The 18,424-nt window shown below is 42.5% G+C and overlaps 2 protein-coding genes across 2 annotated transcripts in view; one reads left to right on the plus strand and one right to left on the minus strand.

Annotated features, from left to right (window-relative positions):
* LOC309644460 (uncharacterized protein) overlaps positions 1-18,424 on the plus strand; it is a 377,358-nt gene that overhangs the window by 211,102 nt on the left and 147,832 nt on the right. The gene's annotated exons all lie outside the window — the stretch shown is intronic.
* RGS1 (regulator of G protein signaling 1) overlaps positions 2,188-18,424 on the minus strand; it is a 35,790-nt gene continuing 19,553 nt past the window's right edge. Inside the window, exons 2-5 of the mRNA XM_082428043.1 lie at positions 18,268-18,348; positions 17,793-17,854; positions 16,250-16,413; positions 2,188-15,489 (exon numbers count right to left, since the gene is read on the minus strand). Of these exons, the coding sequence (XP_082284169.1) occupies positions 15,304-15,489; positions 16,250-16,413; positions 17,793-17,854; positions 18,268-18,348 (493 nt within the window). The 3' untranslated portion in view covers positions 2,188-15,303. The remainder of the gene's footprint in view (positions 15,490-16,249; positions 16,414-17,792; positions 17,855-18,267; positions 18,349-18,424) is intronic.

Below are 18,424 nucleotides of genomic sequence, written 5' to 3' on the forward strand. Positions count from 1 at the left end.
ACTCCCGCTCCCCGCCCCAGAGAACAGAGCTCGGCCGCACTGCCCGCGCAGGAGGAGGAGAGAACAGATGGTTCTCCGCCACGACCACCGTTTTATCCTGGCCTTAGGAAAAACACCTAGAGTTTGCAAAGCACTTTTATACATGTTTCCTTCTTTTTCCCCTGCAAGGGTGGGCATACCAATTAAACAACTAGAATTCCTCACAAAAATTTTCAAAGTAAAATATATTTATAAGCAGTTCGTATTGAAAACTCTATGCTACATGCTTAAATGATTAAGAAACATAATTTAACACATGGACCCTTCTCTCTGGGAACTTCCATAGGAGACAGAAACTCAGAAAAAACACCAATTTAAGCTAGCTATAGAAGGGACACTAAGTCCCTGTTGCGTAGGGAAGGATGGAGATAGAAAGTAGTACAGAAATTCAGAAGACAACACATTAGCGGCAATTTTGTTTGTTCCAAGAGGACTTGATGGAAAGAATGAAATGAGCTGGATTTTGAAGGTATGGTGAGATTTGGGTGGCAAAAAGAAGAGTGAAGTTATTGTATAAAAGGCAAAGGCTACATAGAAGTAATGTTTATCTTTTTCCTCTGTTTATGCAGGTAGAATTTACCTTAACTAAAGATACTTTAATTCCAGAAACGTTTGTTCTATGATTTTCTTTTAATATGCTTAGTAAATTGCCCTGCTTATGATATGCATTTAATAAATTCTTGGGGAAAGACTGCATTAGGTCATCTTCGAAAGAAAATGTCAAGAATCCATTTTGAGGTTTTCTTATTATTGTAGCTACAATAAGATTTTTTTTGTGATAAATACAAATATATTGAGTTAATTAATAAATGGAAATAACAAGAAAATCAAGTTATTTTAAACATACACCCACCTCAAAGTGGTTTATAAGTCTGGGGACCTAAGCACTCAGAGAAATAGAAGAAAGTAGAGAAGAAGGAAAATGATCATCTGTACGTGCTGTTTGGTCCATCTTGGTCCATCTTTTGTCCATTCATGATCGGGGGGAGGGGAGGGCAGGTTATTGGATTTTCCTCTTTTCTTCCATTTTTGGTCTCCGTCTTCCTCCCTCCCTTGATTCCCTTGCTCAGTTCCTAACCTCTTCCCTGGCTGCTAGATCGTTACCAGAAGCTTCCCATCAGCTTTGAGATCAGGCACTTTTAGAATTCGACAAACTTGACCACAAAGCTTTGACCTGCAGGTTAAAATGGTGCTCCGAGTGCTGTGTCTGCAGCTTTACATCTTAGGATGGCTCCTCCATGGGAGAGTGCACGTCACTAAATTCATTGCATGTCCCCTCTCCAGTGTTTCTCACCATCCTGCCCAGTTCTCTGTCCTGTTCAGCAGTTGTTTCAACAGCCTCTATTTTTTGCCTCTTTGCACTGTCCCTCCCGGCCCTGATCCTTAGCCTGTTTTCCAGGCAAGTGCCCTCAGTTATTCAAGGGAAGGGGCGTCACCTCCCTGTCTACAGGGACCCTCTGGTCAGCTGCTGTCTGTCGGCCTCTGTTATACTTCTCCGTGGCCCAGCTCCAGAGTAAGCAAGCCTCCTGCTGTTCCTTGTCTTCCCTTCTTTTTCTACTCTATTCCCTCCTCTTAGGGAGTCAAGTCAGCCTTTCCTATTTGATGATTCACCTGCCACCACAGGATCCTTAGAATCTAATCTTTTGAAAATAGAATTCTGCATTCTTTATTTTTACCATTTCTATTACTATTAAGCAAACATCCTTCTGTGAAGTAGTGATTTCATAATAGTGGAAATACCTAGGGTGTGAGTCAGCAGATAGCCAAGTCGTCATTCTAATCTGGTGAAGCTTGAGAGATTCACTTAGCAGATAGTATCCAGTGTCAACCAGAGCCATTGAGTATTTTTTTTTTTTTTTTTTTTTTTTTTTTTATTTTTGGCTGTGTTGGGTCTTCGTTTCTGTGCGAGGGCTTTCTCTAGTTGTGGCGAGCGGGGGTCACTCTTCATCGCGGTGCGCGGGCCTCTCACTATCGCGGCCTCTCTTGTTGCGGAGCACAGGCTCCAGACGCGCAGGCTCAGTAGTTGTGGCTCACGGGCCTAGTTGCTCCGCGGCATGTGGGATCTTCCCAGACCAGGGCTCGAACCCGTGTACCCTGCATTAGCAGGCAGATTCTCAACCACTGCGCCACCAGGGAAGCCCCGAGTATTTTTTAAAATATTGAAAAAATACAGGATATTAAGCAAGATGAAGGAAATTCTCAAAATGGTTAAATGATGTAAAGTGGATGTCTTTTTGAGGCTTTTTGATGATGACTGAGAAAACGTATTATCTTTTTGGATAATACCATCATCCAAGTAAACATTTATCATAACGTGGTGAAAGAACAATTGGATTCTGTCACTGCTTGGGTAAATCACTTTCCCTTGCTAACCTTTGGTTTACTATCTATAAAGTAGGAATAGTAACAGCTCTATCTCATCGTGCTGTTCTAGAATGAAAGAAATGATGTATGTTCGAGCTGTGAATACCGAGAGGTTCCTATTTTCCTACCTGTAGTTATTTATGCAGATGCCATCTCTAGATCAAACTGTAAACATACTGACGGCACAACAAGCACCTGGTTGGTCACAGCACCTACCCCAGTACCTTATTTGCAGAGTAGCCTTAATAAATATTTGTTGTAAACAATGAACAGATGTTCCCTTTAAATAGTTTTGACTTATTTCATTTTGATTTATTCTGTTACATAACATGCTAATTTTATAACCTGATACAGTTCCTTTTTTGAAGGAGACGGATGATAAATCTTAAACAAATATATGATGTAGTTGTAACAGAGGACTCAGATGATCCTTGCAGGAGTTTCGGAGATGGAGAAGCCCTTCCTATGTGACCCAGTTGAAGCAAAGGGGGCAGGTATTTGGATGCTGCACTGACCCGTCATTGACCGCTGGCTGCTTCCAAAGAGGGGATGGGAACCTGGTGAGGCAGCTTCCGTAGGATGAGGGCAGCTCCTGGAGAGGAAGCATCAGTGAGCGGTCAGCAGCCCAGACTTCCGGCTGCTGGGGGAGAGTGCCTCGGGTCTGAGGGGTATCGTGCTCCCACAGTATCCACTAATCATCCGCCCCTTGCACCACCCACATACAATTGCTTCACATAGTGTTCACCGGCATCCAGAAACAGCTGCTCCAGGTTCTGGAAGGACTTTTCCTGGGGAGAACTTATCAGAGGCAAAACAATGGGATGAAGTACTCCACCATCGCTGCGTTTTGTCTAGAGACCACACTTGGTCCTTTCTCTTCTATTACCCCTTCTAGATTCCTCTCACCCTGGGTCAGCACTTCTGCTGGTGTTGGTGGCTTATGTGGTAAGGTGACCCAGACCCTTGTTGTCCAGGGGTCTGATTCCCATGTCACCATACCCCTCCCAGGTCTGGCTGCTACACTGATAGCAAATGTGGACACTCCTATTCTGACCCTTTGGTTCCCAGACCCATGTATTCCACATATTGGGGGAACAGCGCCATGTAATGGTCACTGATTAAGGGTATATTCTTTATTCTAGGGGATGATGCACCTTCCTTGAAGGTTATCATCTCGAGGTGGTGCCTCAGCTGTGCCATCATAGGACCATCCCATTGCTCCACCAGGCTGGCAGCATCTGGGTCTTACAGCATGTGATGTAGCCCAAGGATCCCAGGGCCATGTGGCCACTGCTGCACCACCTTTGCTGTGAAGTAGGCCCCTTTTGTCTGATGTGATATCATATGGGATCCCCTACTGGTGGATCAAAAGCTGCAAGCCGTCTTACAGTGGAGCTGGCTAAGGCCCTTCTGGCAGGAAAGGCAAATCTATACCCCAGATACATGTTGATTCAAGTCAAGATGAGTCACTGCCTCTTTCAGGGTGGAAGGAGTCTAATTAGTCAGCTTACCATGAAATGGTTGGTTGTTCTCTTTGAGATTTCATTTGTTCAGCATCAGTTTCTTTTTCTTGATGGTTGGACTTTGACAAGGGCAGTAGCTAGATCGGCTTTCATGGGTGGAAGTCCATTCTGTTGGGCCAGTGCATATCCATCTCTGCTACCATGGCTATTCTGTTCATGAACCCTGATGGGCTGGCTGAGTGACAGAGGCTGGCTGAGGTCAACTGACACCGTTGCTCTGTCTACTTGGTTGTTCATGTCTTTTGTGTGGTGGATGATCTCTGCTGGATGTTGCCATGTGATACAAAGACCTTCATACTTTTGAATACTCTGATAGGTCCACCCACATGCATCTTCCTGAGACCTTCTTATTCCCAATTATCCAATCATTCTCCTTCCAGGCCCCAATTCACCAGCCACACCATTCTCCACTGCCCGTGAGTCAATATCTATTCTAACCTCAGGTCACTTTCCTTTCACACAAAGTAGATGAGCAGGTGCATTGTCCCCAGTTCTGCACATGGGGAGGGTTTCTGTTTGCTGCACTCTTTTAAGTCTGCCCCTTAGCAGAATCGGTCCATTTTCGGCTTGTGCCTACAGACTATCCCAACACAGACAGTGATCTTCTTCCTCCATCATTAGTCATGAGGGAGCCCTGAGCTCCCACAGGACACAGGTAAGCCCTGCTCATGTTCGATTCTGGCTTTACCATTTCCATCTCTCAGTGGGTTGCTGCTGGGCCCACCTGATCTTATGGCCTGGTGGTCTGATAGAACCCAGCTCATCATGAAAAGACATTCCATCTCAATTAGGCCCCGTCACCAGGAGCTCTGAGCTGGGCTGACTCTTCACATTTGTTCTAATTGAGACAAGACACCTGGGCATTTGTTCCCCGCATTGGCGATCCATTGTGTAGAGATTGTGCCACCGTCCGACACTACCTGTAACGGGGAAGCAAGTTGGTTGAGTTCCGGGGTGAAGTTAGCAGGCCCATTTGACTTTCTTCCAATGCTCTGTTCTCTGGCCTGACTGTATCACTAATACCTTTGCCTCCACCTTGCTCTTATTTTTCTATTTCTCAAATACCCAGAACCTGGGTGAGGAGGAAGGACGTTATTCCCCTTCAAGAGCGCCTTGAAGACCACCACATCCTAAGATATTAGGCTGCTGTAACTGTCTGCGGATAGGGTGGCGGCATCTGCTGAAGCACCGCCCCCTTTTCCAGTTCTTCTCCTTCCCAGGCGTTCCGGGTCTGGGGGCTGGTTTTCAGTCAGTGTGCGCTGTCCTGTCAGCGCCCTGCTCCTAACTCCAGTGAGGAGCGTTCTTTAGCATCCCTTGAGCAATCAATCCCCTGTCCCCACGTATGTTCTCAAAGGTTTCCAGGGAGTTTGCCCTTTTAGTGTCGTCACTCTTTTATGGCTCTCTCCTCTCCCTCGGATTTTGGACCTGCATCAAAGGGCAATCTGAGCGTCAGGCACCTGGTGTAGTTAAAGTACTCATTTCCTCCAGCTCTGACCCACCGTTTTTAGGCCAGATTTGTGCATCCTGAAACTCTCTTCTTGTAGGACGAATTGTTTCCTACGTGGTTCTTTGGTCTTTCAGGGAAATTAGCCCCGGTGAGTTCACCCCTCTAGTTTTCCCGGTATGCACTGAATTCACAACTTCCTGTCTGAATCCCAGCTTAACCACAGGTCTGCTTTCCAGATCCGCATACTACATTTGTTTGGAATCCTGACTTTTACTTGGTGATTGGCCAGTTTAAACCTCAGAGGATATATATCAATATCTGTCGTACGTAGCCCTAAATGGAGTCAAAGCAAATGAGTTGAAAATACACGCAGCCTGGCCAACTCATTTTCACTTAATGTTTTTATCAGTTGCAAAACTTTCCATCACTTATTCTTTTCCTGCTTCTTAGTCCTCGCCTCCCTTTTTTGTGTTGTTTTTGGCATTTTCTATTCTCAGTTGCATCTGAAATAAGCTTTTCACATATTGTTCTCATCCATAGCTTACATCCTCTTTTCCAGGCAGCTCTATCTGGAAGAACATCACAAGGTCAGAGAGATAACCTTTGCCTCACATGGGAACTGAATAACGCTGCACTCTGATGGAGATGTTGCCCTGGTTTTTCCAGGATGGCTCCATATAACTCTCTAAATGAAAAAGGAATTGTTTCTTTCTTTCTTTTTTTCTTAATAAATTTATTTATTTATTTGTTGCCTGCGTTGGGTCTTCGTTGCTGTGTGCAGGCTTCCTCTAGTTGCGGTGAGCGGGGGCTACTCTTCGTTGCGGTGCGCAGGCTTCTCATTGTCGTGGCTTCTCTTGTTGTGGAGCACAGGCTCTAGGTGCGTGGGCTTCAGTAGTTGTGGCACGTGGGCTCAGTAGTTGTGGCTCGTGGGCTCTAGAGCTCAGGCTCAACAGCTGTGGCGCACGGGCTTAGTTGCTTCGCGGCACGTGGGATCTTCCGGGACCAAGGCTCGAACCTGTGTCCCCTGCATTGGCAGGCGGATTCTTAACCACTGTACCACCAGGGAATCCCGGAATTGTTTCTTTTTGAAGGAAACTTAAACATTTATCAGTGTCTTTGTATGTATCAGAATAAAACTCTCTAGTCACTCTAACAAATCATTGCCAGACCTTCAGAAGCATTTAGCTGTCACTCACACAAGTGCCAATGTGGGTTGCATGACTGTTTGGAGCTTGACAGTTCCTCCATGTGGCTTTGCAACCTCAGAGCCCTTTCTTCTGGCCGTGCACGTGGGGAAGCGAGAGACAACCTGGGGGTCTTCTAGGCAGTCCTGGAACTGGTGCCCATCCCTTGGCTCTCCACACAGAGCTCGGTTTTGTGGCCCTAATAATTCAAGGTAAAATATCAAATTGCAATTCAAGAAAAAAGACCAAATCCAAGTAAAAGAGCTACTGAGTATATACCCAAATACTGACTATGTAGAAACGTTCACATTGGGTTGGCCAAAAAGTTCGGGATGTTTTGTTGGAAAAAGCAGCTTACGGGAAAACCCGAACGAACTTTTTGGCCAACCCAATAGAAGGTTCTATATTTGCCGTTCACCTTAAGAGGGGCTGGGAAATATGGTTTGTCCAGGGAGGGCCTGAGTTTGGTGAGCATCTAAGCAGTCTCTGTCGCACCCTCCTGTAAGGAAAGAGAAAAAGAAATCATTATTTTGGGACAATAATAATGGCTAAAGCAAAAAGATATCGATGTGAGCAAAGTAATACTAGTAAGTAGTAGGACAGACTTATTCCAGCCCTTCCGCAGCCCAGTAGTGCCAGAATTTACATTTGTTTGTGAGTTTCACAGGTTGCAATTAATCCAATAATAGTTCACAAAGTAACTTGGGTTACTCTGAGTTTAATCCACACTTTGTTGTGCATCTGTCCCTTCTCTGAAGCCACACCCTTCCTCCAGGACAGAATTACTAGTCCCTCCTCTGAGTTCACTTGGCACATTTTCTTGGAGTCTTGGGACAGACCCCAAGAATTCCACAGGAGCAGAAGGGCAGGAGGTCCGTGGTTCCTTAGCCTCCCAGCCTCCCGTGGAGAGAAGGTCTAGGCTGCTTTCACTGCTCGCTCTTTAATAGGCACTCTGGAAGGGAACACGTAGCATCCAACCGAGTTCATGACCATAGAAAGAGAGAACTTGCTAAAGGAGACATACTTGATGTGACTCGATGCCCATGGAAGTTGCATACGGAGCTGGCGGCACCTGGAGACCTTTTGGCAAGTTGGCACCGCACAGCCTTTCCCATTAGGGGAGGAGGGGGGCGCCATTCCCATTTGGCGTTTCACCAGGGACCTGGAGTGAGCCACGGGGGAGGTCTTCTCTCAGGCAGCCTTACTTGACTCTCCTCCTCACCTCTCTCCAGATGCTTAGTCTATTTGCCTGCAGTTCTTTCCGCGCTTTTCTTCCCAAGAGCACTGTGAGCCTCTCACTAGTTGGGGGCTATATCTTAGTCATCTCTGTTTCCCTGGCACCGAGCATAGCTTTCGGCACATAGCAGGTGTCACTAACTGGGGAGTCTTATCAAGGAAGCAAGCGTCTAGGCTCGATTCTAGAAGTATAAAGTGGAGCCTAGCATTCTGAAGATGAATTAAGAAACCTCTGAGCAAGGAATATTTTGTGCTTTCTTCCCCTCAACTTTGGCACTTCCTAATTACCCCCATAGATAGTATGATTATGATCATTCTAGTCAAAATCACGCCAAATAAACATTCTAGGAAGTATCTTATTCAGTTCTTCATATGGGAACATGTTCTACCCTTTACTTGTTCACAGTGGGTCATTTGTAAACACTGAATTAACTGACAGATTTAAGGAAAAAAGCACTAGACTAGGGATACAATCTGTTTTTATAGCTAATTCAAGCTGAGGGTTTCAAGGCAGAGTATGAAAGCTAAGACCAAGGGTGAGCATGTCAATTTTCCTGATTTAAAACAAGCCCACTGAACTTTCACCTTCTAGGTTTGACTAGAATAGCAACAGACAGTTTGGGGGGAAGGATAGGACAATAGCTGAGACCCACTATATTCCTGTCTTTTTTTTTTTTTCCTCTCTATCCAGAAATAAAGGGTAGACTCCGCACCTATTTTGAGGACTTAAGGTAAAAATGACTGAAGGAAAAAATGTGCCAAGAGAGTGGCTACCTTTGGGTTTCCTGTCCTCTGTCTTGTCTCTGTTAACAAGAAGTGAGCACTAGAACATTCCACCGGTCACATGACCCACTGTCAAGCTAAGGGCCAGGCCTGCCATCTGAGGACACAGGATTCCTTCCCTAGAGTCGCCGTCATCACACTCCGTCGCGCTGTCCCGTGCTGCTCATCCCCGGGGCGGTTTCTGTTTCTGTCTGACAGCGGCTTTGCCCGTCTCTTTCACCTGGATCCTACACGTCAGTTTTGTCTTCTGTCTTTAAAAGTTGCTCTCAAATTTAGAGCAGTTTCTTCCTGCAAATCTGTTGAGTGTCTTGGTCCTTGGTTTTGGTTCTCAGCCTGGAGGAGAGCTTGCAAGCCTCTAGTTTTGTCCAAGAAGAAAGTGAGCTTTGAGGAAAAACATGTGGAATGCTTCATGTGTAGGTTCATTGTGAATAAACTGTTATGTGTTGAAAGCGCTACATAATTTATTTTGCACGCGGAGCCTTTTAGAAGCATATGCCTTAATCTTCCTCCAGCGCACTCCTCTTCTGTTTCCAAGTTGTTCAATGCACATTTGCAGCCGAAGGACCCCAAAGGTGATATGTTTAAAACTGAGCCGGAAAGGGCTTTGCTGTGATTTTGAGGCCCCAGGCTAGACACCCCAGAGGTATCCTGTGTTCCCCTCCCTCAATTACTCCTCACAGCCAATCGCTCACCAAGTATTATCTGTTTGCCCTCTCTTTCCCATTGCCTTGATTTCTGCCCTGATTCTCTCCTGCTGGGCTACAAAACTGGTTTCATGTTTGGCTTTCCTTCCTCAGTTATGTCTTCCTTCGTAACTGTCTTCCACACAAAATCCAGAAATAGCTTTCTACGACACAAAGTAATCCTGTCACTTTCAGGAAGAAGCATGAGATAATGCAAAGTCGTTGGAAACATACGTACCTGGACGCAAACCCTGGGTCTGCTACTTACTGGTTCTGTGTCCTTAGATAACTTTTTTCACCTTTTTGGTTCTACATTTGTTGATCAATAAAATGAGGTTAAGAGTGCTTATCTCAGAGTTCTGGTGTAGACTCAACAAGTAACTTGTGTATCAGCACAAACAGTTCTGTCTTTTGCTCATTTGCTTGAAACTTCCGTGGTGACCTGTCATATAAAAGGTGAAACTCACGCTCTTTGGAATGGACTGTGCCTCTTCTCAGAATCTGCCCTAAACTACCTTTTGAGCTTTCCCTCTTACCCTCTCGCTTCCCCCATGTGTTCCAGCCACACTAAATAAATCACCATTGCTGAACACGGAGTACTTTTTTCTTGATTTCCTGACTTTTTCACAGACTGTTTCCTGAAATGTTCTCACCCTGTTTCATCCCTGGTTGGGGTTTATTTATTCTTCAAGATCCACCCCAATTATCCCTTTCCTGTGGAAAAGATGGAGAAATCAGCCAGCTAATATTACAATAAGTAAAAATGCACATTAAATATAGCAAATATTTGAACAAAAGCAAATATTCTTCCTGGATGAACAAATCTAGTATCTATTATAATGCATTATTATTTAAGTAACAGTTTTTTTGCTAAGAAAACTTGCAGTTAAAGAACTTTTTAGAAGGCTTGCATTTTTCACTTGAGAAGTGGGAAGTTGGTGTTTCTCTTGAGTGACATGAGAGCGTCTATTTCCAATGTCCCTAAACTCTTTGGAATTGTACATACTCAGCCGCATGGGTCCTAGACCTCTGACTCTGCTTGGAGTTGGACAGGAGAGAGAGGAAGGGCGATGAGAACATTTAGTTCTGAAGTGTGATTGACGTGGCCAACACAGTTTTCTAAATCTAGAACCTGCTTACAATGCACCGTTTCTTCTTACGTAAGCCAATCAGCTCCCTAATCCCAGGAGCTTGACTTCTCTTTCAATCATCAAGCCTACTGCCACAGATCTTCCCCAAATGGCAACATTCCAAATCGAGGCAAGGTCCCCATGGGTTTAATAAATTTGGTTCTTTTGGGTTTGGATTCGAATTCCTAGCCTAATCTTCCATCAATTATGGGAGTTTCAAAGTAGTGTAGACAATTCTAAACTATAGCACAATCCCTTTTGGCTTAAAATTTCAATTTGAGAAGATAAAATACAAGTGTGACATTTCGGGGCACTCAGGTTTTCAAATGAGACATAAGGTAATACAAACATTTAAGACACTCAGCCAATTTGTTTCCCTTCTCTCTCTCTCTCTCTCTGCCTTCCTCCCTCCCTCCCTCCTTCCCTTTCATTTCCCTTTGGTCTGTTTTCAAATTCAAGTGAAAGGAGCCACCAGGAGGTAATTACCCAGTCAAATATTTATATAGAAACATCCATAGAAGGTACTATATTTTGCCATGCACTTACTTGTAGAAAAGTTTCATTTAGGTTAGGCGCAGAGTAAGACACAAAATTTTGCCGTTAGAATGATACATTTTTAGCTTCTCAAACTGAGCAGGACCTTGCAGGGCCTTCCCAAGGCAGACCCCCACTTCTCCCCAATGTCCTCAGCCTCTTGTTTGTAGAAAAGCTTTAGCCTCCTAGGCCTTCCCTTAGTTCCAAAGAGCAAATTTAATCAGAGAAGTGAGAAAGTACAGAAACAAAGGAAAACAGTCAAGCAAGATAAAATAATAGTAGTTTAGCTGTAAACTAAAGAGTCAAGGACCTTTAGTTCCTCCTCAAGGGCTATAGATAGTACCCTGAGTCATATCCTTCAGTCGTTTTGCAGATACTGACACCCCCGCCAGGTAGAAGAAGTTATGTGCCTGCTGACCACAAGCATGTAGACCCAAGACTGGTTGGAACCAGAAGGTTGATGATGTTGACTCCCAATTACCTCACCATCAACCAATCAGAAGAACGTCCACGAGCTGATCAGACACCCTACAATCCTCACTCCTAACACTGACTTTAAAAACCCTTCCCTGAAAGCCACTGGGCAGTTTGGGTCTTGTGAGCCTCAGCTTCCTGTTCTCCTTGTTTGGCCCCATGTTGGGTGCCTTGCAGTAAACGCTGTACTTTCCTTCACCACAACCTGGTGTCATTAGATTGGCTTTGTTGTGCATTGGGTGCACGGATCCAAGTTTGGTTCAGTAACACTTTTAAGATACTGGTCTCAACAAAACAGATGGTGGTATTTCTGCAGTTGATGAGTAGTTTTTTTGTTCTATAGATTGGGTTTTATGCGGTCTTGAGGAAGTTCTACAATTCTGTGTATAATAGCAATTATTTATATCTATGGTAGTTTAAATCACCATTTACTCTATTTTCCCTTCACGTATTTCAGAATTTCTTTTTACGATAATAAATCATCAAAGATTCCTCCTAATATAATACAGCCTGTGTTTGCACACAGCATGAAAGACACTTGAAATTTAGTTTGTCCCACATGAGCTAAATGTGTAAATATGTACTTTTTATTAGACACCAGGGGGTCTAATTTCTACCTTCACGGATTCCTACTTTTCTACAATATACATATTATATTAGAAATAGTATAAAATACATCTGAGCAAAGTAAATTTATTTTTAGTTTTTAAATGAATTAGTTTTAAATTATACATATTGTTGATTGCCACTGCTTTAGTATCACAACAGAACATAGCATATGAGCTGAGAATCTTAGATGGAGCAGTTGGACCAGATTTCTCTAAACAGTAGAGCTAATCATATTTCTGTAAATGATCTAATAAAACATCCACACCATAGGAAACAATGCCAATGAAAAGAAATTTATCTTTTCAAGTTTTTTGCAATATCTTGAATCTATGCAGCCATGGTGACAATTTATTGTTTTCATTTTGAAAACGAAGAGATGTCTTAGATGTTTGTTTTGACCATCTGTCCAAAAATTGGATGCCTTTTTTTAAAAAATAGATTTTATTTATTTATTTTTGGCTGTGTTGGGTCTTCGTTGCTGCACGTGGGCTTTCTCTAGTTGCAACGAGTGGGGGCTACTCTTCGTTGCGGTGCGCGGGCTTCTCATTGCGATGGCTTCTCTTGTTGCGGAGCACAGGTTCTAGGCACGCAGGCTTCAGTAGTTGTGGCTTGCGGGCTTCAGTAGTTGTGGCTCACAGGCTCTAGAGCACAGGCTCAGTAGTTGTGGCACACAGGCTTAATTGCTCCCCGGCATGTGGGATCTTCCCGGATCAGGGCTCTAGCCTGTGTCCCCTGTGTCGGCAGGTGGGTTCTTAATCACTGCGCCACCAGGGAAGCCCCTGGTTGGCTTTTTAACATGGCATCTTATCAAGACAAAGACAGAAGCATTCATTTTATGACCAGTGTGTGTTAGACAGTTGCACTTCTACTGCCTCACTGTTTCAAGGGCCTGGACTATTTAATGTGACAGTGGTGCTAGAAATAGGAGCAGAGTGTCTTGTGTTTATATGGACTTGGTTCCCCTCCGGTTTTCCTTGAAAATAACTACATAGCGGTGTAAGGTGTTAGAAAGCCTTTATAGAAGAGTAATTCTACCTGGGCCTTGAAGAATTGGTTGGACTTTGAAAATTGGAAGGAGGTAGGAAAAGGCATTTTAGAGAGATAGTAGATTAACCAAAGGGTAGTGAAGACCAGGACTCCTTCAAGAAAAGGCAATTGATCCAGAGTGATGTCAAGGTAGGAAGGATACCTAGAGGGGAGTAAGACAAATTATACCCTGAAGGTCTCACTGGGAGTATTTTGAATTCCAGAAAGGGAAATTTGAACTTTATGTTGTATGTCATGGGAAATGACAGGGCCAAATCTGTGTCTCAGAAGGTGATGTTTGCGGCTATTTAGAGGATGGATTGAAGATGGATTGAAGAGAAGAGGCTGAAAAGAAAGAAAACAAGTTGCATGAATGAGCAATCAATGAGAGACTACGCTAGTGCAGGGGGGGGGCAGAAAAAGAGCAAGTGACATACCAACTGCACACATTAATTGTAGAAGGAGGACTGAGGGAATTTGGTGATGGCATGAGTAAGGGAGAGAACGATGATAATGATGATGGTGATTAAACTGGATTCCCTTCCTAAGCCTCTTATAATATTTTGACCTGCTAAATCATAGAATTAAGCTTATGGTAGCAACAATTTGGACTTTGTCCCATGGAAATTCAAGAATAGTACTTTTTAAACCTATCTACATATTGCCCCATGTCATTGCTGTGTGCCTGATGACAGGCAAGCCTGTACTGAGGATATCCAGAGTATTACACTGTGATGGCTGATTATTCAATAATATATGGGACACGGGAGCATGGGAAGATACAACTATATAGGCTATGCTGGAATATGCATCGTCTTGATTATCCTTCTGTGATGTTCCTCCAGAGCAGTCTTATGTTCCTGCTTAGGTAACGCCTAGGACTGTTGAAGACCTGAGGATTTAGGAAATGTCTTCTGGTCATTGGGGGGCAGTGTTGCACAGTAGAGGGAGTACAAATTGTGTGGTGAGAAAATTTATGTGTAATCCCTGGCAGTGGGACTGTCTCTTAATCCCAGGATTCCCAACCCTGGATAACCAGGGCATCTTCAGAATCGCCTGGAATTTCCTCTTAAAATATAGATTCTCATACTCTATCCCTTGGGGATTCTGATTCAGTCAGTCTGGGATAGGGCCCCAAAATTGGTGTTTTGTTTTTTAACATTCTAGGTAGTTTTGATAGCTAAATTTGGGAAGTAGTGATTTAATCTTACTAGTCTCAGCTTTCATAGGATTGCTATGAACATTAAATGAGAAAATACATCTGGCTTTTATAAACTTTAAATCACAATAAATTATCAGTTGTTAATTAGATGACTTCTTGAAATAAAATTTCTATCCCTCTTTAAAAGACCTCTTCAATTTCTCATCAGTTTGAAGCTTGACTATATGAGAGCATATTATATTTGTTTGATCTTTATACATTGTGATAGCAGAGAGAAAACTAATGAATTCTGTCCAATACATACACATAATACATAAAATATAAGATTAACTGGATGATAGTTTTAGATGTTGAAGAGGTGATAGAAAGTAGAAGACCCTTGCTTAAATTTTTGTTAAATCTGAAAAATAAATGCCAGTTTTTAAAGATGGCAAGGAAATGTAAACAGAAATTGCTTCTATGTTTTTAAGACAAAACTCACATTTATTATTGACACTGGGATAATATAATTTACAAATATATTCTGACTTCCCAACTTTAAGGCAATAGCTTAAGTTAAATACATTGTTCTCCTCTTCATCTCTTTCAATCCCAAAACACTCAAACAAACAAACCAACACTGAAAAACTTTGTGTCAATAACAGAAATGGTGATTTTGAAACACATACTTCTCAAATAGTCATCCAAGTGAAAGAGATTTCAGCAGCTCAATACAATCTCTGTATAACAATATGCAGCATAAATGTCAGTTTATGTCAGACCTTGAAGCTTATAGCATGTTTTCACCAGTTTCAAAACCCTTATTCACAGTTTCTGCGTAGCAAGCATTACCCGGCCTTCTCAGTTCTGAGGGATGTTCTAATACGTAGGTCCACTGTATTTTATGACAGTACCACAGTATCTCCTTCCTTCTACCATCGCTAAATTTTCATCTCACGCTTCTTCAGCCCTGAGCCTGGATAACTTCCATGTTAATCTGTCCTGAGTCATGGGTTCTTCCCCTGGATCTGTGAGTCATCCAAAAAGGCCAAGGTGTTCCCCCAGGGAGCCATCCTGGTACATTCCTTCTGTACTTGATACCATCTTTAATTCCCTCCAGCCGGCACCAGTCACTTTAGACTATTAGCCTGAAGGTCATTCAGAAGATTTAAGTATATATTTGATTTGAGGAACCTGGGATAGGAGTCCTTTTCCATAAGAGTATATATGATTTTTTGGGCTTCATCAAAACACGTGGGTGTTGGTGCTTTAATCTTCTTGGCTGTAGATTCTCGAGTGTGAAAGTCAATATTGATCTAAAAAGAAATCCTCATCAGTTCATATGCACTTCCAATTTATTGCATATTTTATGATGTCACTGTTGTTTTTGAAGCACCTCAAGATAGTGGCTTTAAACCCTCATTTAAGTCAGCTCAAATATCTCTTGAATGCCTATTCTAAACATACCTTATCCTAGGTGTGGAAGAGTTAAAAAGAAATAGCACAAAAAAGCAGAAATATCTTTGCTCCAAGTTAGCTCATAATATCTTTGGGAGGTGCAAAAGAGGCAGACATTATTTTTTAAATATCTGTATAAGGTGATACGTGCATCAAAAAAAGTGATGTGCACATTTAAGATTTACAGGAGGAGAGGACACTTTGTGCAGAATGTTTGCTGCTTGAACCAGGAATATTTAACTGGAAGTGGGCATTACTACTAACTGGAAGTATTTCTGCTGCTGCAATCCATGTATTACACTAATCTCTACTTTATCCTAATCCAAAACGAGCTAGCTCATTAAGGACCCCCTGACATGCGGTTCTGGTCAGTATCACCAGTACTCCTTACCCCACCCCATCACATTAGCTTGTTTTACAAAATCAATCTTTCATCCAATCTTTTCACAAATGTAGAAAATTAGATTATCATTGCACTGAACTATATGAATACACTTAAATATATAGCAGTGAAAATCATAATACTCAAAAAGGATTTCATCTTGCTAGTATGTTGAATCTTATTCTATATCTAAGTTTCTTTACATATAAACCGATGGTAATGAACTAAATACTCACTTGTTTGGCAGCATCTGACTGCACAAATGCTTTATAGATTTTCTCCGCTTTGCAATGCAGAAGATCAGACTCTGTTTTTTTATAGTCTTCACAAGCCAGCCAGAATTCAATATTCTCCTCACTGAACTCAGACTTTAGGAAATTCCCAAAGATGTCTTGACCAGCTAAAAAGAAAGGGTGAGGGGTGAGATAAATTAATTGAGCCAATTAATGAATAACTTGAAGAAATTTACAAGAAGAGTACTGTGGCATATTCCCTGTGTACAAAGGGAAGAGGTGGTTGCTGCTGAAATGGCTGCGTCACCGTTTGTAGAGATGGGAAGGCCTTAGGGACCCCTTCGTTTATAGTCTGTCTGGGGTCAGACACGCTTGTCACAGGTACACAACTGCTTAGTGGTGGGTGAGAGGCTGCTTCACTTCCGCCTGCTGTTACATTACAATTCTGCTCTGCAGGTTACAGAACAATCTCTTTTCTTACGCTACCAGCTCAGCCAGAGTGCAGAGTATTTTAGGGAATCAAATATTGACAGAAGGCATGAACAGCATGTTAATCATTAACAAATATAATTTCTCTATCCAACTCATATAAGTCAAAAGATGTGAGGCCTGTATATTACCTATGTGCTCTATACTGCTTGGATTTACTAGTGTTATTGAGGCTTTTCAGTGGGCCATTTCTACAGCATTGTTTGGCTGAATCATAACCTAAGTCAGATAACAAGCAGATGAACCAAGTTGAACTACTTGATCCCCGCGTGAGGCTCTGTAGGGTGTTTGGGGGGGGAGAAGGGGATCAGCTCACCCCGGATAGGGACAAGCTGCCCATCTATGCCGCTGAGCGAGGTCCTAATCCCAGCAGGATCCCAGTGCCCATGATGAGGGCTAGGACAAGCCGATCTCATTTCCCTGCTCTCATCAGAAACTCCCCGTGAGACTGTGTGTTTAAAAAGTCTTTTTATCATATCTGTGTTATAACGTGTCATGTTATATATAGTGCAATTTTATGCTGTGTGTCTCAACTGCCTTCAAGGCAGCAAGGCACTGTGTCTTTACTCTTGAGCCCCTGGTGCTTCTAAAATGCCTGCACATAAATGCCTGGGCTGAATGAGTGACAACACATGTACGAATGGAAAAAGTTATTAATTGACTGAGTGAATCCTACTCCTTACATCCAATGGTACAAAAATACATCCTTTAGGTAGCTTTCAGAATAGCAGTTCACATGTTGAGATGTTTGGTTTACTTTTTAAAACTTTAAACTTCAGAACCCCGGCATAATTTAAAATTTTGCTCCTGTAATGATCCATGGAAACAGCTAGTTGCCTTGGCAGATTCTTCTAAAGGACAGTAGCAGAACTGAGTGCCGAGTCAACATTACGCCACGATGAGGCATAATACGCTGAAGCTATCAGTGCTGCAGAACAGCTAGAGTACAACTTTTCACACACCCTCCCGTCCAGAATACTATATTTTAATGAAGCCATTCCATCTGTTAGCATACTGAGATAAACCCAGAAACATTCAATAGTTAATCTATACTTACTTTGGTTGGCAAGAAGTTTTTCCAGAGATTCAGACCACTGCTTCACTTCATCAGCAGAGAGTCTACAGGGGACGACGTTTACATAAATTAGTATTTTTTTGCGTGTAAGCGCAAATGAAATCAGAATGGCTGCTGCATTTTGATAACTTCACAAACTAAGACTCTACTTCTAATAAATTTTATTAAAATTTATCTATAAGAAAACAAAAATTTGCTTAGAATTACTATCGTTACGAAAATATCTGCCAATAAAATGTGAAAAAATCCAAATGTACTCCAACAGTATAATAAGTAGCAAATATATGCATGCACATTTGTATTTAATTTACATTGGTACTAATGCAGCTTAATCTTATTAGGCCTGTTACTTAAAAGAAATGAAGTCCATTATGTGTAGTATTACTGCCTTGCTAGAATACAGAGCTAATGCACAGGCTGCTTATATAGTGATAGTTCCGTGTATTAGTGTACGTACAGGTCCTTGGACTTGGAAGGTTTCATTCCAGATTCCAGATGTGGGATCATAGATCTCAGGTATGCTTTCACATCCATTCCACTACAAAAGACACAAAAGTAAATATTGATATTTCTTCAGAAGAATACAGTTTATTTGTAAAAAGAAAAGAGCATGA

The sequence above is a fragment of the Balaenoptera physalus genome (assembly GCF_965194825.1).
Source record: "Balaenoptera physalus genome assembly, chromosome: 1".
Lineage (NCBI taxonomy): Eukaryota > Metazoa > Chordata > Mammalia > Artiodactyla > Balaenopteridae > Balaenoptera > Balaenoptera physalus.